The sequence below is a fragment of the Eleutherodactylus coqui genome, chromosome 6 (assembly GCF_035609145.1).
Source record: "Eleutherodactylus coqui strain aEleCoq1 chromosome 6, aEleCoq1.hap1, whole genome shotgun sequence".
NCBI lineage: Eukaryota > Metazoa > Chordata > Amphibia > Anura > Eleutherodactylidae > Eleutherodactylus > Eleutherodactylus coqui.
In genome coordinates this window covers 242,535,899-242,552,056 of record NC_089842.1, presented here as the reverse complement: position 1 = coordinate 242,552,056, position 16,158 = coordinate 242,535,899, and the positions used below count along the sequence as shown (strand labels likewise).

Here is a 16,158-nt window from a genome sequence, read left to right as displayed (position 1 = left end):
CCCTAACCCGGGAGGGGGCCCTGCCTACTCGGCAGACCGATCGCTCTGACAAGTACGAGCCCGCACGCGTGCCTAGGACACTGACTAGTCCCTGTCTGGGGGCCCTAGCACAAAAGAAAGACGAAACAGAAAACCCAAAAACAGAAAAGCACTTAGCTAGTATGGAGAGCTTCAGCCAAGATGTGTTGCTCTGCCGCTGTCCAAAGGCAACGGAAGAAATTGACCAGCACAGGGGATAATTCTGGCACTGTTTAAGTAGCAGCCAAGCTATTCAGCACCAGGTGCTGACTGACATTACTCCTGCAACTATCACGCCATTCAGCTCCCGGTGAAGAAAGGACACACCCAAAACCTGGTCTGGCCTGCAAGTGTAGCATACCATGATTTTCATAGCAAATTCAACAAAGCAACCTTCTGTATGCTTTCATATGAAGACAGAGGCACACAACCATATAGCAGAGTCTTTATACACCTCTTTGTTGGAGCAGTTATGATTTTATCTAAAATGGAGCCATAATCAATGATTGATCACTGAGGATGAGCGAAGGTTCACGGTGAAAGTTATTATTATTTTTTTGTATGCATTTTCATTTCTTGAGTTTCAGACATATGAGGATTTTATGGCTCATACATCAAGATTCAGAATCATGTAGTAAGAAGTAGGCAAGACATACTGATCTCCTCAAGGCAAATACACAGTTCAAAGCTAAATATTTACCTTTATCACCATATTGATGTAATGCAGATGATCATATGAGATCTCAGGGCTATTCTCAGTCCAAATAAAGTTTCCAAACACAAAGTTTTAATAGCATCAAACTAACCAATTGTTTAAAGGGAACCTTTCACCAAACTAACTTACGGGGCTGTTAGGGCAGGTGACAGATTTTCGCCCGATTCACAGACTCCGGTGGCAGGTACCTCAGGATGCACAAAGAGGCCAAGTAAAAAAAGTACATCACCCCCCAGCTCCCTTTACCTGCAAAGGGAATCCGTGACCACAATTATGCTGCTCTGTCATAAAGCAGCATCGATAGTCATGCACACTGATTCCGGCAGTATGTCTGTAATTTATGAATATCCTATAGCTTAATTAAACTCACAGTTTAATCATAGCAGCATGATACCACAACTATAAAACAGTATAGAAATGTATTCATGATATGCAGGTTTCTCCCACTGCAGATTGATAGCTTTCTCCCTATGCACAGTAAAAGGGAGAAGGCTGTCAATCAGTTGCTGGAGGGTGGGGGAGCATACATTTCATGAATACATTGGACTCTTGCTATACAGGCATCATGCTGCAATGATGAAACTGTAAGTTTAAATTAAACTATTGCAGACACCTATAGGCACATTAATAGAATTGTCTATGAACTCTGCAGGTGAGTTCGATCATACAGGAAGCCCCGGTTTATTAAATTCTATTTGAAAGATTTACATATCGACTACTAACTGGCAGACTTAATTTTAGGTTTCTACTTCTCCTTGTGAGCAACAATGAATATGATGCCCTTATAGTCACAAAGGTCACTCACAACTTTTGACTCCTTGACCTTACAGGAATCAATCACAAAGCCTTCTCCAACTAGAGCTTTCCTGGCCAAATCCTCATCATATCTGAGAATATGGAACTTGTCTTTACCGACTGTGAAATAGGTTGCATTTAAAGTCCCAATTAATATGAGGTGTCCCCCAGGTCTCAGCAGCCTTAAGAACTTCCCAAGACATCTCCTGAAATCATCATGGTCTTTGCTGATAACATCTAGAAGCCAAGTGCTGATAATACAGTCGGCTGGTGGGAGGTCCAGCGGTTCTATTATATTTTCTTTCCCGAAGTCACATTTCATAACATGTTGAACTGCTGATCTCATTTTTTCTTCTTTGTCCTGTAACTGCTCTCTGAAAGAAATGGGAAAAATGAGGAAAGTCATTATCCCACTGACATCACTATGTGCATTACAGCTCAGCAGTTAGTACTATATATCAGTAAGCTGTAGATTGTTGGCTCCCAGTGCGGGTAGAAAGACTTGAAGTCAACCAAGACCGGAGTACTAAGTGTCAGGCTTATACTTCTAACTATAGACTAGCATTACAAATGTATTGGGCCTATTCTGTCCAGTATATTTATTAATGCCCTGGTAGAAGGGCTGCACAGTAAAACATCAAAATTTGCAGATGAAACAAAACTATGTGAAGTAATTAACACAAAAGAGGACAGTGTACAATTGCAAATGGATCTGGCTGAATTCGGAGTTTGGGCAGAAAAGTGGCAAATGAGGTTTAGCACTGATATGTGTAAGGTTATACATATGGGCAGGAAAAAAGGCCACCAGCGCAGACTAAATGGGAAACCACTGGGCAAAACTGACATGACAAAGGACGTGGAGACTTTAATTAACAGTAAACTTAACTGCAGCAACAAGTGTCAGGTAGCTGCTGCCAAGTCAAATAGGATCATGGGTGCATTAAAAGAGATATAGGAGCACATTTGTACTGCAGCAATGATGACAATGACAGCGGGTTTTCTCCTAATAGTTGATCTAATATTTCACCTCTTTCCCTCTGCGTCTACATGAAGCTGTGTGGCATGGCCCCAATGAAACGCTCCGGTCCGTGTGTCCAGCCATCTATTTAGCTCCAGGATGCATCTGTTAGTGGTCTTCAGCACTATAATGTGTTTGAAAAACTCACAGGCCGCATACAAATGATGAATCATGGGACCAATGCTGAGGTCAACCAAGATCTCTCCTCTAATGAGACCTGTAAGAATAAATGGCAGATATTGAAGCATCTACATTCATATGTTAGACCCTCATACATAGCTAGCTCCACGTATATGTGGGACTACAGAGTCACTGTGGTCTCCCCTTATGCCTTAACTTATTTCATTCACCCACTTTACTATACACCAAATAGCACAAGTGATGCTTTTTGTGTTTTTTTAATGTATATTCATTAACATTACGTAAATATGCTTTCCTTTAATTTCTACCAAACAAAACATGAATGGTCAACTGTACCATCAGCAAAGGTTGGGATTTCCAGACCATGGAGGGAATTACCTATTGGATGGAATCCTTGCTAGAGACAATGGGAACCTTACAATGGCAGGAAAGCATATGATTGTCAGGCACCTTGCTACTCTCATCAGGAGAGCTTTAAACTATAACAATATGAGAAGGGAAATGAAGGCCAGGAAAAATATACAGCTAATGAATACAACTGTGTACCTTGCTATTAAAAGTGGAAAGGAAAAATAAATGGTAAAAATTCAAAAGGAAAGTAGAAGAGCAAGAGACCCCGATCACAAACTAACATGTTTTTATACAAATGCACACAGCATGGGAAACAAACAAGAATTAAAGCTTCTAACACAAGAGAAGAGAAATATAATGTCATTGACATCACGGAAACTTGGTGGGATGATACACATGATTATTCCAAGGCTTTAAGGATACTACTTATTTATAAGACACAGACCTAATAAAAATGGAGGAGGTGTTGCATTTTATGTTAGTAAAGCCTACATCTCCACACAGATCTTAGCTTCAGAGAAAAGTCGTTCTGTAGATACTGTTTGGGTAGGAATACATGGCAGGAACAACAGAAAGCGCCATTGTAAACATTTTCTTTAGGGCTCCTGGACAAGCAGAAGACATGGATGAGCTGTTTCTACATCAGATGGCCACGTTCTCAAAAAAGTAGGACTAAGGCCATTTAGACGGGATGAATGTCAGGCATACTCACTCTCATGCTGCTGCATGGGAGCTAGTGTCACTGGCTCACAGCAGGGTAGCGGGATATTTCTTTCCTCGGGCCCCCCCTGTCCCTCTCTATTGACTTAACATAGTGGCCATTCAGTAGTGAATGGCTGCTATTTACACTGAACCATGATCATTCAGCTCATCATCCATCCTTTTTGCTGCATAAATGATGGACGATGAGCTGAACGATCATCGTTCAGTGTATATAACAGCCATTCAGTAATGAATGTCCGCTATGTTAAGTCAATGGAGAGGGGCGAAGGAGTGCGAGGAGTGAAATATCCTGCAGCCTCTCTATCAACCTGCTGGCCATTCTGTCAGAGAGCCTGCGATACTAGCTTCCGTGCAATAGCACGGGAGCGAGTGTAAGCAGGGAACGAGTGTCGGTCATCGTCCCGCAGCATAATTGTGGTCACGGATTCCCTTTACAGGTAAAGGGAGCTGGGTGATGTACTTTTTTTACTTGGCCTCTTTGTGTATCCCGAGGTACCTGCCACCGGACTCTGTGATGTCTGTCACATTCCCTAAGATTCATTACATCTAAATAGGCCTCCAGTGATCATGGGAGATTTTAATTATCCAGACTGTTGTAGACATGATGATTAGTCAGCGTAAAATGTCTACTGATTTGTAATGAACTAGAAGTATTGCACAGCTGTAGTGATTTAACTCTGTAGAGGCTAATGGCTACATAATTTCATTATGGTAATTGCTGGACAATGGCATGGTGAAAGATGTGTGTTTTATAATGTTAGCCTAATACAAAGTTCCACAGCAGCCTCTTAAAGGGTTAATCACATTCCAATACTGAAGAAGTGTATCCAGCCCCTCCTCCACTCTCCAACTTCTCCAACAAAGGAACTATTTCTGCTGACCGCATGCTGAGAGGACAAAGTCCACAGTTACACTGGACTTGAGAGAAGGTGGGGAGGGAGGCAGGGAATTCTATATGACCCAGCGAATAAGAATATGTATACGTTACTGATGTAATCTGTTATACGCCCATAAAGGGCATGTATTATGTGTTTCAATAAATTAGGGCTCTGGAATTGTAACTCCAGAGAGCTGGTTGATATTCAAGGCTGATGACTTGTGTCCGATTGGTTTCTTTCATTATGTGTGCACAGTATACAATTAGGAAGCTACAGAATACCCTGAAACCTGCTGGAGAAAAATATGATCCAGTACAATTGGCGTTCCTGGGTGGGCGGGTTGATTTGTGAAAGTCGGAATCTGGAAAATATAGAGATCGGCAGATAACACGCGGAACTCAGGGGTCCTAAAATCTACAGAACACCGTAAGATTGCTTTATGTTAATCTACCTGTGTCAGCTGACTTCTAACTCTTAATCTGCCTATATCTGATCCAGACTAGACCGTTCACTGAAAGGCAGGTAATAACTCTAGTTCTGTCTACTCGATTATCACCGTGTAACCTGTCTAGGGGTTTTGTGTATGCTGTGAATGTTGTGTCTGAGACGGTTAAAGATTGTGTATACAAGACCAAGAGACAGATTCTGTGAGGGTTAATGTGTCAGAAGGGCGGACTTGGCTGTATAAGCCTGAGGGAGCGTGCCCGGGGCGCACTCTCCTATGTAATAGTGCACGGTTTGCGCTAATACACTTGGAGAGAGAGGCCAGGAAAATTTAAAATAGGCGTATGCACTTGTATGATCGAGCGTGGTATGTGCTCTCATACGTAAGGAGGGATACACAGGGATTAAAATAGGCGTATTTACCTGTATGATCGAGCGTGTTATGTTCTCATATGTAGAAAGGGATACGCGGGGAATTATAGCCGTGGTGTGAGACGGCTGGGTACTCCAAATATTGTTGAGGTCTTGGTCACTGAATATAATCATCAGTCTTTGTGTGTAGTCAAAGGTCTTGTTTAAAGAATGTGCAGTGTTTGTTACTGGGGGGGTTTACTGATAAGAGAGTGGGCTGAAGATGTATACTTTAAGCCACTGAGCATTCCCCTGTAAACCCGTCTGTTCCTTTTGTTTTGTGTTTATAGAATAATGTGCATTGTGATTTGAAGAAGGCAGATTTTACAAGGGGGACACTATTGTGTCCAGTAATTTCAAATAGGATAGAATGAGCAGGCAGAATAGAATACGGCATAGATCCAGTTTGTTTAGAGAATGGTGAAAAAAGCAAGCAAAGATAAGGAGCGTGGAGAATTTGACTTATTTGGTAAAAGAAAGGAATGTTGGGTTGTAGACAGACCACAGAAATGTTTTCAGAAGATAAGCAGGGGGGGGCCCTGGCAGACAGAAAGATGCTTCAGATTGCTAGGAGGTGGTATAATGTAGGAAAGGGATTCACGAGCAGAATTGGGCGGGGGTGAGAGAGAGTAGTGAGGGATGTGTTTTGCCAGTATCATGAACAATGTAATGCCTTTGTGTTGACTGTAGCCCATCCCTATAATGGCGGCCGCATTTGCAGTGTTTAAAACCCCACATAGTGTAACTCTGCAGCAAGTGTGGTGAGCCCTGCCCCCATCCTGAAATTACTTCCCCCCATGTGCTCACTTTCAGGGTGTGTGACGTTACTTCCGGCTATTCCAATCATGGACAGGACTAAGCCTCGCCCCTTTCTCCTCCAGCAGCCATCTTGCCTCACCTGGGAGATTTGTAGCCCCGCTCCTTTCTGCCTTTGGCGGCCATCTTGCTGCACTTGGGAGGCCTACATTCCCCAATGCCACTGTATCCAGTGCTAACATCATGATTGTCTGAAGTAAGGTCTTGTTTGACTGTATGGTCAGTGTTGGTGGTCTGGACCTGTCCACCTTCAGGGCTATCTCCAGGAAGGGACATTGGTGTGGGTGAAGGTCAGGGAGTCCTGCACCGTGCGTACCTGTGCACACTACTAGTATTGTAACATTACACTAGAGTGAGAAGAGAGACTCCTGGTGGTAGTTTTGATCTACACGTGTACATTGACGTCATAGGACAGCCAAGGGGGGTACCTGACGAGTTTAAAAAAATTAGAGACCAAGTTAAAGCTAGATTCGAGTCCATTTTTCTGATCATTATGGTAAATAAAATGTTCGCTGGATTAATTACGTTTATTATAATTAGCAGCGGTTCATAAATTACACTAGAGATGCTTTATAGGGACTAGTCGACCAATAGGACCTACCTCGACTATGACTTTTCAAAATAGAATGGCCTTAGATATGATTTTAGCTAAAAAGGGGAGTGTCTGTAAGATGATAGGGGAGACTTGTTGTACCTACATCGCAGACAAAACGTGACCACCGGGTAAAGACGCAGTTGCCATTAAGAAGCTGACTGCACTAACTAAAAAGAGCTAACCTTTGGGACCAGTACTTGCCATGGATGAGCAGGTGGCAAAGGATCCTGGCTCAGATGGGCGTCACTATTGTATGTGTACTGATTATCTTTTCCGTTCTAGTCTGCTGTGTTATCCCCTGTGTCAGTGAAACCTGTGAAACTGCCGCTGAAAAAGCCGCTCCCACAATGAGTTTGCTGGATGTATCTCCAGAAGGAGTGGACAAGTCCTACACCCCCTTGAAGACCCTAAATCAAACCTTCAACGTGCTCCAGTTATAGGCTCACGTGCAGAGAACTGTGAAAATTTGACCAGGGAGAGTTAGAGAATAGACATTTTAAGGGGAGATTATTGTGGACATGATGATTAGTTAGCGTAAAATGTCTATTGATTTATAATAAACTAGAAGTATTGCACAGCTGTAGTGATTTAACTCTGTAGAGGCTAATGGCTGCATAATTTCATTATGGTAATTGCTGGACAATGGCATGGTGAAAGATGTGTGTTTTATAATGTTAGCCTAATACAAAGTTCCACAGCAGCCTCTTAAAGGGTTAGTCACATTCCAATACTGAAGAAGTGTATCCAGCCCCTCCTCCACTCTCCAACTTCTCCAACAAAGAATTACTTTAATTGACCACATGCTGAGAGGACAAAGACTGCCACATACACTGGACTTGAGAGAAGGGTGGGGAGGGGGACAGGGAATTCTATATGACCTAGCAAATAAGAATATGTATACGTTACTGATGTAATCTGTTATACGCCCATGAAGGGCAGGTATTATGTGTTTCAATAAATTAGGGCTCTGGAATTGTAACTCCAGAGAGCTGGTTGAGATTCAAGGCTGATGACTTGTGTCCGATTGGTTTCTTTCATTATGTGTGCACACTATACAATTAGGAACCTACAGAATACCCTGAAACCTGCTGGAGAAAAATATGATCCAGCACAAGACATTTGTTGAAAATCTCTTACAGCCAAAACTATTAGGTCCAACAAATTCATTAATCTCTCTTGCTGACAACTCTCTCTTCCAAAAGGTAGACGAGCTCTGCTCCTAACCCTACTGTATGTTACTTTAGGCACAAAGTGATATTGATAATAAGATACAGTTGTGTTGTAGGGATGAATATAGCTCCATAATAAAAGTAGGAAAAAGTAAAATAAATAAACAGACTAGAAAAATATATAACAATAGTTAAACATAGAAAGATACATACCAGCTGTGAACGTTTTTGTAAGATTTTCAATGGGAAATATCAAGGACTCCTCTGCAAAGACCATTTCAGGTTTATCTGAAAAGTACATCTCCAGATATTGTCTGGAATCAAAGCCATCTACATGGTAGAGCTTACAGGCAGAGGACTCCATTGTCTAACCTTCACAGTCTGATAAGTAAGGACTGACTGAGTGACTCCTTCTACACCTCAGGCTATTTATATGATTACGAGAAAATCAATTTGCAATTTCTGTTACTTATCACATGATGAGTATTATTACCTCCATGTGACAGTCAGGGTAGCCTATTATAGTAGCTTTATCTTAGGTTAGCATAAAATATTAATCAACTTCAAGCAATGTTTTATTATGAAAATAAAGACAAGGGAAAATAGTTTCTCAGTCTGCAATGGCTTTTAAAACGAGCCTCTGATCAACCATCCAGTAAGGAGTGATGAATTAAAGAGTTACACTGAAATGGCCCCCGCCCAATGAAATATAATATATTTAGCATAACTATACAAGTCAGCATATAATTACAATCAACCAGTAATAGTATAAGTTCCACAAATACAGTATATGCATGTCCATGTTATACTGTGTATGTAGTAGCTTTATGGAAGTAATACTTGACAGTGGAGCTCTGCTGCAGGCGTGACAGTCTTCTTGACTTTCCGCTATAGAGGAAAGTATGAATGTCAGCAAAGGCCCAGGAAAAGCCAGATGTTGACTTGAAAGTGTGAGAAGTGATGTAGATGTGCTGAACGACCACGCTGTTAGGATGAAAAAAGAAAAGAAATTGGGCACCAATGGGCAGAGTGCAGATGGTTTTCAGCCACAAACAGGGAAAGTTAAACGTGGCCCATTGTTTATTCATGTTCATGGATCCCCTCTAACCTGATTTCAATTCTTGATACTTTGGAGGAAGTGAATTTGCTCCTTGGGGAGCTCAGTCATAAATTATGAAACATTGCTGCTGAATAGATGCTGCTACTTAAGAGTGACAACTAGCTGAGAGCTGAAGGCATATTGGGTGTTAGTTATCCAGTGTTTAAAAAAATAATGTATATGACCACGAAAAGTGTGGATGTCCATTCAGTAGTGAATACAACTTGGAATTAGTCCCAGTGTTTCTTGATCATTCTTTACCTTTGTGTTTTTTTATCTTATGTATCTTTGCAGGAGCTTCTCTGATCTTGGCCTGGATACTGGGCCATTCTTTTATCTTCTGGGTACACAGGAGAGTGACACTGCTGAAGGATGGTCAATGGCTGAGCTCCTCTAGAGATATAGTGGATGGAAACTGCTTTAAATACCATCAAAGTTTATGAGACACCGTGGTGTCTGAGGTGGTAAGGCTGTTGGGTCTTTTGGATGCTTCTAAGATTCTCATACTTAGTACTGCTTGGTACTACTTGGGTCAAGTTTTGCAGAGGGACTTAAAACATATAATCAAGTGGGTTCGTTTCTTGCCTGGGGAATGACTGGTCTAGTCAGAAAGAGTTTTCCACATTTTCTGGTCATTTACCCAAGGTTCCAAGGCATTACAGCAATCCAAAAGAATAGAGAATAAAGAGTTAATCTGCTTTGTACACCTGCATGTAAATATGGTAGAAGGGTATCAGATGCTGGAAGGTGATATCACTGAGCTAATTTGGCAATATGGGATACACCTGACTGAAATGGCTTTGGACATTTATAATGATTCCATTTACTGTAGTTTCACCTTCAACAAGTTGTGATCTAATTTTCTGTGGTTTTCTTTTTTTTTTTTTTTTTGTGAATGGTACATGGTTAAAATCTAGAGATGAGCGAGCACCAAAATGCTCGGGTGCTCATTAGCCGAGTCGAACTTTCTGTGATGCTCGAGAGTTCGTTTCGAGTAACGAACCCCATTGAAGTCAATGGGCGACTCGAGCATTTTTGTATATGACCCATGCTTCGCTAAGGTTTTCATTTGTGAAAATCTGGAAAACCTACGAAAGTGATGGAAACGACACAGAAACGGATAGGGCAGGCGAGGAGCTACATGCTGGGCTGCATCTCAGGTTCCCAGGTCCCACTATTAATCCAAAATAGCGGCAAGAGTGCCCGCCCCCTAACAATTTTTACTTCGGACAAACCCTCATTAGCAAGGCACACCTTAGCTAAGCACCACACTACCTCCAACAAAGCACAAGCACTGCCTGCGGGACACACCGCTGCCTCTTCTCCTGGGTTACATGCTGCCCAACCCCACCACACGACCCAGTGTCCACAGCGCACACCAAAGTGTCCCTGCGCAGCCTTCAGCTGCCCTCATGCCACACGCTGGCTGCATAGCCTCACCACCCTCATGTCTATTTATAAGTGCATCTGCGATAAGTAGGAACCGGAGGCACACACTGCAGAGGGTTGGCAGGGCCAGGTAGCGACCTTCTTTAAAAGGGGCGGGGCGATAGCCCACAATGCTGTAGAGAATCAATGAGAAATTGACGTTCGATCTTCATTCCAATAAAGTTCCAACCTCAGTCAGGAGCTGCAAATGTGGGCATGATTTACATAGCTATGGGAAATCCATGTGCCCACACAGTATTCATTCTGTCTAGGTGTCACATAGCTCAATCGACACCGCAAGGGGAAAGCCATCTGCACTCTGCCCCCTACCCAAGTCAGTCAATGTGTTTGTGCCAGACAGGTCAAACACCGCGATGGGAAGTCTGTGTGCACCAACAGCATAGGGGGGTCCTCGGCAACCCAAGATATGAACAATAAAGAAATCAGAGTGGCCAAACATGGCAGACTTACACTGCGCGGACGACATAGGCCTTGGCCCACAGCTTCAGCACTCGTAGGCATGAAGCGGACTTCAATGCTAGTACACCTGTGAAGGTCTCATTAAATCACTTACGTTTTCTTGCACCGCTCCAAAGACTGGATTAGCCAGGAAAAATTTCCACAGGCCCAACCTGGCGCCGTTGCAGTTCCCCTGGGACATAGGCCTCGGCCAACAGCTTGGGCAATCGTAGGCATGAAGCGGACTTCAATGCTAGTACACCTGTGTAGGTCTCAGTAAATCCGTTACGTTTTCTTTCACCGCTCCAAAGACTGGATTAGCCAGGAAAAAGTTCCACAGGCCCAACCTGGTGCCATTGCAGTTTCCCCGGGACATAGGCCTCGGCCAACAGCTTCAGCGATCATAGGCAGGAAGCGGACTTTCACTGTGCCCAGGACATATCTATTAACCACCTAGCGGTTAATATGCCAGCGACACTCTATAGTTGGTACCGCTGCGCTAATAGTCAAGCTGGACACATTGGGCAGGAGCGGCGTCGTAGCACTTGTCCGTTACAGCGTATCGTGTCTGCGTGCTCTCGGTATTTGGGTCACGGGAGTATATATAGGGGGTATGGTCGCACCTGGAACCTTAGGGGCCCCATAAAGTCTCTTCCCCATGTTGCAAACCGATACTATCAATAAAGCTTTAGAGTTGGGGGCCTATTTCCTGATTTTGTAGGTATTATTTTATCTCGACACCACCGGGAAGCCCTGGGGAAGTCAAGATTGACAGGAGGGGCTTGGGGGGGTGACGCCCCCTGTACCTGATTGTACCTGTTCACCGTAGGCTTCCATTGAAGCCTATGGAAGCCATCCCGTCCCTCTGTACAACCGCAGCTGTATTTGTGCTGCGCCGCAGGACAGCAGGAGTTCAAATAAAAAAAAAAAATGTTCATTGCACATGCGCGCGGCACGCTGCCAGCATGCCAAACACGTCCGCCGGGCCGAAGAAAGAAGATCCGTCCGTGACAGAGGGGACATCCGCAGCGTGTGGACAAATGAGTATAATCTGTTTTCTTGTCCTCATGTCTGCGGGGCAGGAGGGACCCACTGCGGGGTTCTGCATGAGGAATCAGTGCGGGCCCGAATGGCCCCGTGGACATGAGGCCTTACGAGGGTGTGATTTATATCTACGTTGAATCGGATACAGTATGTCAGGAATGTTTCCAGAATCAGCTAGTTCCCAGTCACATGTGATGTAAGTGAATGAATGAATGAGGCTCTTGTCATGAGTATTTTATTGGAAGGGGTCTGACCCCCAGTGCCTCCATTGGCCAGCTTAAGTCCTCCATCACACGAGCGATGCGTTTTCCCACAGGTCACATCGTAAAAAAAAACAACGCAGCAACGCTGCATTGTCGCAATCTAATTCCAAAAGGAATGAGTGTTTTGTCACCCGGTCACACGGCGCGTTGTGTGAATAGACTCTGCAGCGGTGGACGGCAGAATGGCTTCCATTTAGCCTTAACCCCTTAGTGACCGGGCTTTTTTGCTTTTTTCCATTTTTGTTTTTTCCTACTCCCTTTTAAAAAATCGTAGCTCCTTTATTTATCCATCGCCGTTGCTGTATGAGCGCTCGTTGTTTTTTGCGGGACGAGTTGTATTTTTCAATGGCACTATTTATTGTACCATATAATGTACTGAAAAACTTTAAAAATTCTTAGCAGAGAGAAATGGAAAAAAAAACGACATTCCACCATCTTCCGGTGCGTCCTGTTTCTACAACACACAAACAGCAACAAAAACGACCTGATATTTTTATTCTATGGGTCGGTACGATTACTACGATACCAAACTTGTATAGTATTTTTTTTGCTGTAGTACTTTTATTTATTTTTTTAAGATATTTACTTTTTTTCAATTATTTTCTGCGGTCATTTTTTGCGCGCGATAACTTTTTTATTTTTTCGTCGACGTAGTTGAGCGAGGGCTCATTTTTTGCGGGATGTCCTGAAGTTTTCGATAGTATCAATTTGGAATACATACAACTTTTTGATTGCTTTTAATTGCGTTTTTTCTGGAAGACAGGGTAACTAAAAAAGTGTATTTCTGGCATTCTTTATTTTTTTTTTCGGACGATGTTCACCGTGCAGGAAAAATAATGCGCTACTTTGATAGATCGGACTTTTACGGACGCGGCGATATCAAATACATATTTTTATTTTATGATTTAGATTTTTTAGTAATTGATATGGCAAAAGGGGGGTGATTTAAACTTTTATAACTTTTTTTTTTTTTACAATTTAAAAAACTTTATTGATCTTTTTTTTAACTTTACTTTGAAGTCCCCCTGGGGGACTTTAACATGCGATGTTTTGATCGCTCCTGCAGTATGACGTAATGCTATAGCATTACGTCATACTGCTTTTTTACAGGCAGTCTATCAAGCCACCCTTTGTGAATGGCTTGATAGGCAGTCTGCTAAGGCAGCCCTGGGGCCATTCATTAGGCCCCCGGCTGCCATCACACCTGCACGGCTCCCCCGATCTCACCGCGGGGGGGCCGTGCGGGACCCCCAAACAGCGTTCGGGGCATTTAAAGGGTTAATAGCCGCGATCGGCCAAACGGCCGAGCGCGGTTATTGTCTGCGGGTGTCAGCTGTAATAAACAGTATAATAAGACATCCCCCAAAAATAAGACCATGCGAGACTTTTTGGGCAAAAATTAATATAAGACAGTATCTTATTTTGAGGGAAGCATGGTATGACACATGGGGGGACATTTTTGAAGGCTTTACGCCAGTTTTCCTGGTGTAGAATAGTGATGACTCTTGAAAAGTGGGTGGTGCTTGTCAGGAGGGGGCGTGGCAGCTCCAGACCGACAGATTTATATATGAATTATGCCAGAAATGTATGCCTGGTTCTGTGAACACGCATGGAGCTGCACTTAACCCTTTCCAATACACTGTCTGACCTGTGAAGACATTATGATTTAAGGCTGTACAGCTCCGATGTTGGAAGATGTCCGTCGGGGTTCTCTTACTGTATATTGCCAGCCTTTCTGATGTTGGAGCCTATCCAACATGTCACCTCATGCAGTACTGGATTTAGCCAGCAGATAGCGCCGTTGTATAACGACAGAAAAAGAGTAAGCCCCCTAGGAAAAGCAGGATACAAATTGGATTGGAAAGGGGTAATACATGAAGCGACGTCTTACATATTAACTGTAGCGTGCATTGAGAAAAATCTTACCAGGAGCAGGAGATATCCGGCTTAGGAAATGTCCCCCATGATCCTTAAAGGCAGAGGCGTAACTTGAAGCTCAAGGGCCCCAATGCAAAACCTGTAACAGGGCCCCCAACTATAATGCTTTATTAATAACACTGAGCTCCCTATATAGAGAAGAGAGGCCTTATGGGCGGCAGTGGGTCTCATAACCTCGGCTGACGGAACTAGCTGTCCCGTCACTCTAGAAAGGACTTGACGCCATTATTGTGCCAAAACCGCCCAACAAGGAATCGGACCCCTAGTGGTTCAGAGTGTCATAAAGCAGACCGGAGGGGAGCCAGTAGACGGATCCACAGCCCCAGGCTCCCTGTCGGAGGATGGAACCCCAGACTTACCACTATACGTAGACAGGAACAGACTGTCTGTATGAAGAGACATTCTCTGACTGGACGTCAATCTCGTACTGTGGTGAGAGCGCATATATTATGCGGTTCTGGACGTCCCCAACTTGCGTCTCATCCTGTAAATGGAGATCACGCCAAGCTGCCTGCAAGGAACTGACACCATAGGGGAGGTAGCTGGCAGGCAAGGCTCCCCTGTTCCAGAGCGGAGAGGAGGAGTGATGTATCCGCAGAATTCTGTGTATAGTACTCTTCTCATATGGAAGGTACCACCGGTCTCAGCAAGCCCGGAGGAATGGTGACAACCATTTTGAACAATGGGGTTCATGAAATCAAGATAATCTGTAGCTGGATGCAAGTCTCGTACTGTAGCGAGAGCGCACATAGTATATGCCTCTGGCCGCCCCGTCCGTGTGTCATCCTGGACTCGGACACCATGGTAAGGCTGTCTGCAGGGAACTGCAGGAGGGACAACGGAGAGCTCAACCCGGTCCGGAGCAGACATGGGGAGCGATGAGCCCAGAGAATCGCTGCACAAAAGGTCTCAGCAAAACCAGATTCACACTGATTTAGATTGGGCCGGGCAGATGCGGGGCTATGGCGCCTAGACCGGTAGGGCCCAATTGTGGTGGTGGTGGGAGGGGAGGCCAAGCTGTGCACCCTTGAGGGGTGATCAATTAGTGCTATCACCTACGGAGCAGTGTTTGTCACTATCCACCTTGCGCCTCATAGGTTGTAGCACCACACAAAGGCCGCGGCCTGGCCACAGTACCTGCCACATGGGAACACTGGCCACCCTGCGGCTGCAGACATGCTAGCCCGGCGGAGACTGCTGTGACAAGGGAGCGCACCCATTCGGGATTGACTGCCTGGGTGACTGGGCAGGCAGCGGGAACTGAAACGGTCCCTACGGAAGCCTACTGAGATGGGTGGCAGTCCGCACAGTGAGGCTCATACTAACCGCAAGCAAGCTTTGCGCTGCAGTGAGCACAGACATAAAACGCACAGTATTACTGGGAGGTATCGCTGCGAGGGGAGCTGCTGGGGAGGTAAGGCGCTGGGGAAGATGTCCAGGCAGAGCTTACCCCATCCACGGGGACACATGGATCGCAGCTGGAGCTTCTGGATCATAAAGCACTTCTCCAATGAAGCCGCAGTCAACAGGCGTCCGAGAAGACAAGGATCAGGAACGCTGTCTGGTCTCCTTTGTGAGAGTACCCCGATGGTGAGTGAGGGGACTTGAAAGGCCATTCATGCTCCTCTGGTGATATGCAATAAGGGAGATGGAATACTAACTGCACAGCGCCACCTATGGGAAGGCAGCATTCCCTAACACAAAGAATAGCAGGCGGAGGGGAGTGGGAGGAGGAGGGGAGAAAGCACCAGGAGATGGGAGGAGTGGATGGCCTTGACTTTAAGGGCCCTCCTTCAAAGTTCCCGCTCTGACAGAGTGGGCGTAACCTAGAGTAGGCTCAAGCTGGGGTCTCA

The 16,158-nt window shown here is 44.5% G+C and overlaps 1 protein-coding gene across 1 annotated transcript; it reads right to left on the bottom strand.

Moving 5' to 3' along the window:
- Positions 1-699: 699 nt before the first annotated feature.
- LOC136633453 (nicotinamide N-methyltransferase-like) lies at positions 700-8,464 on the bottom strand. Its single transcript, XM_066609206.1, has 3 exons — positions 8,288-8,464; positions 2,556-2,763; positions 700-1,902 (listed from the first exon to the last, which is right to left on the bottom strand). Exons 1-3 carry the CDS (start codon positions 8,436-8,438, stop codon positions 1,479-1,481), a joined length of 783 nt encoding a protein of 260 aa, XP_066465303.1. The 5' UTR covers positions 8,439-8,464; the 3' UTR covers positions 700-1,478.
- Positions 8,465-16,158: the final 7,694 nt, after the last annotated feature.

Bases quoted from the DNA above. Each gene is read 5' to 3' on its own strand.
- LOC136633453 (XM_066609206.1), bottom strand. From the start codon at position 8,438: ATGGAGTCCTCTGCCTGTAAGCTCTACCATGTAGATGGCTTTGATTCC. The intron at 2,764-8,287 runs GTATGTATCTTT...TTATTCTTACAG, and splicing joins TACAAAAACGTTCACAGCTG to GTCTCATTAGAGGAGAGATC. The intron at 1,903-2,555 runs GTGAAATATTAG...CATTTCTTTCAG, and splicing joins GTAGACGCAGAGGGAAAGAG to AGAGCAGTTACAGGACAAAG.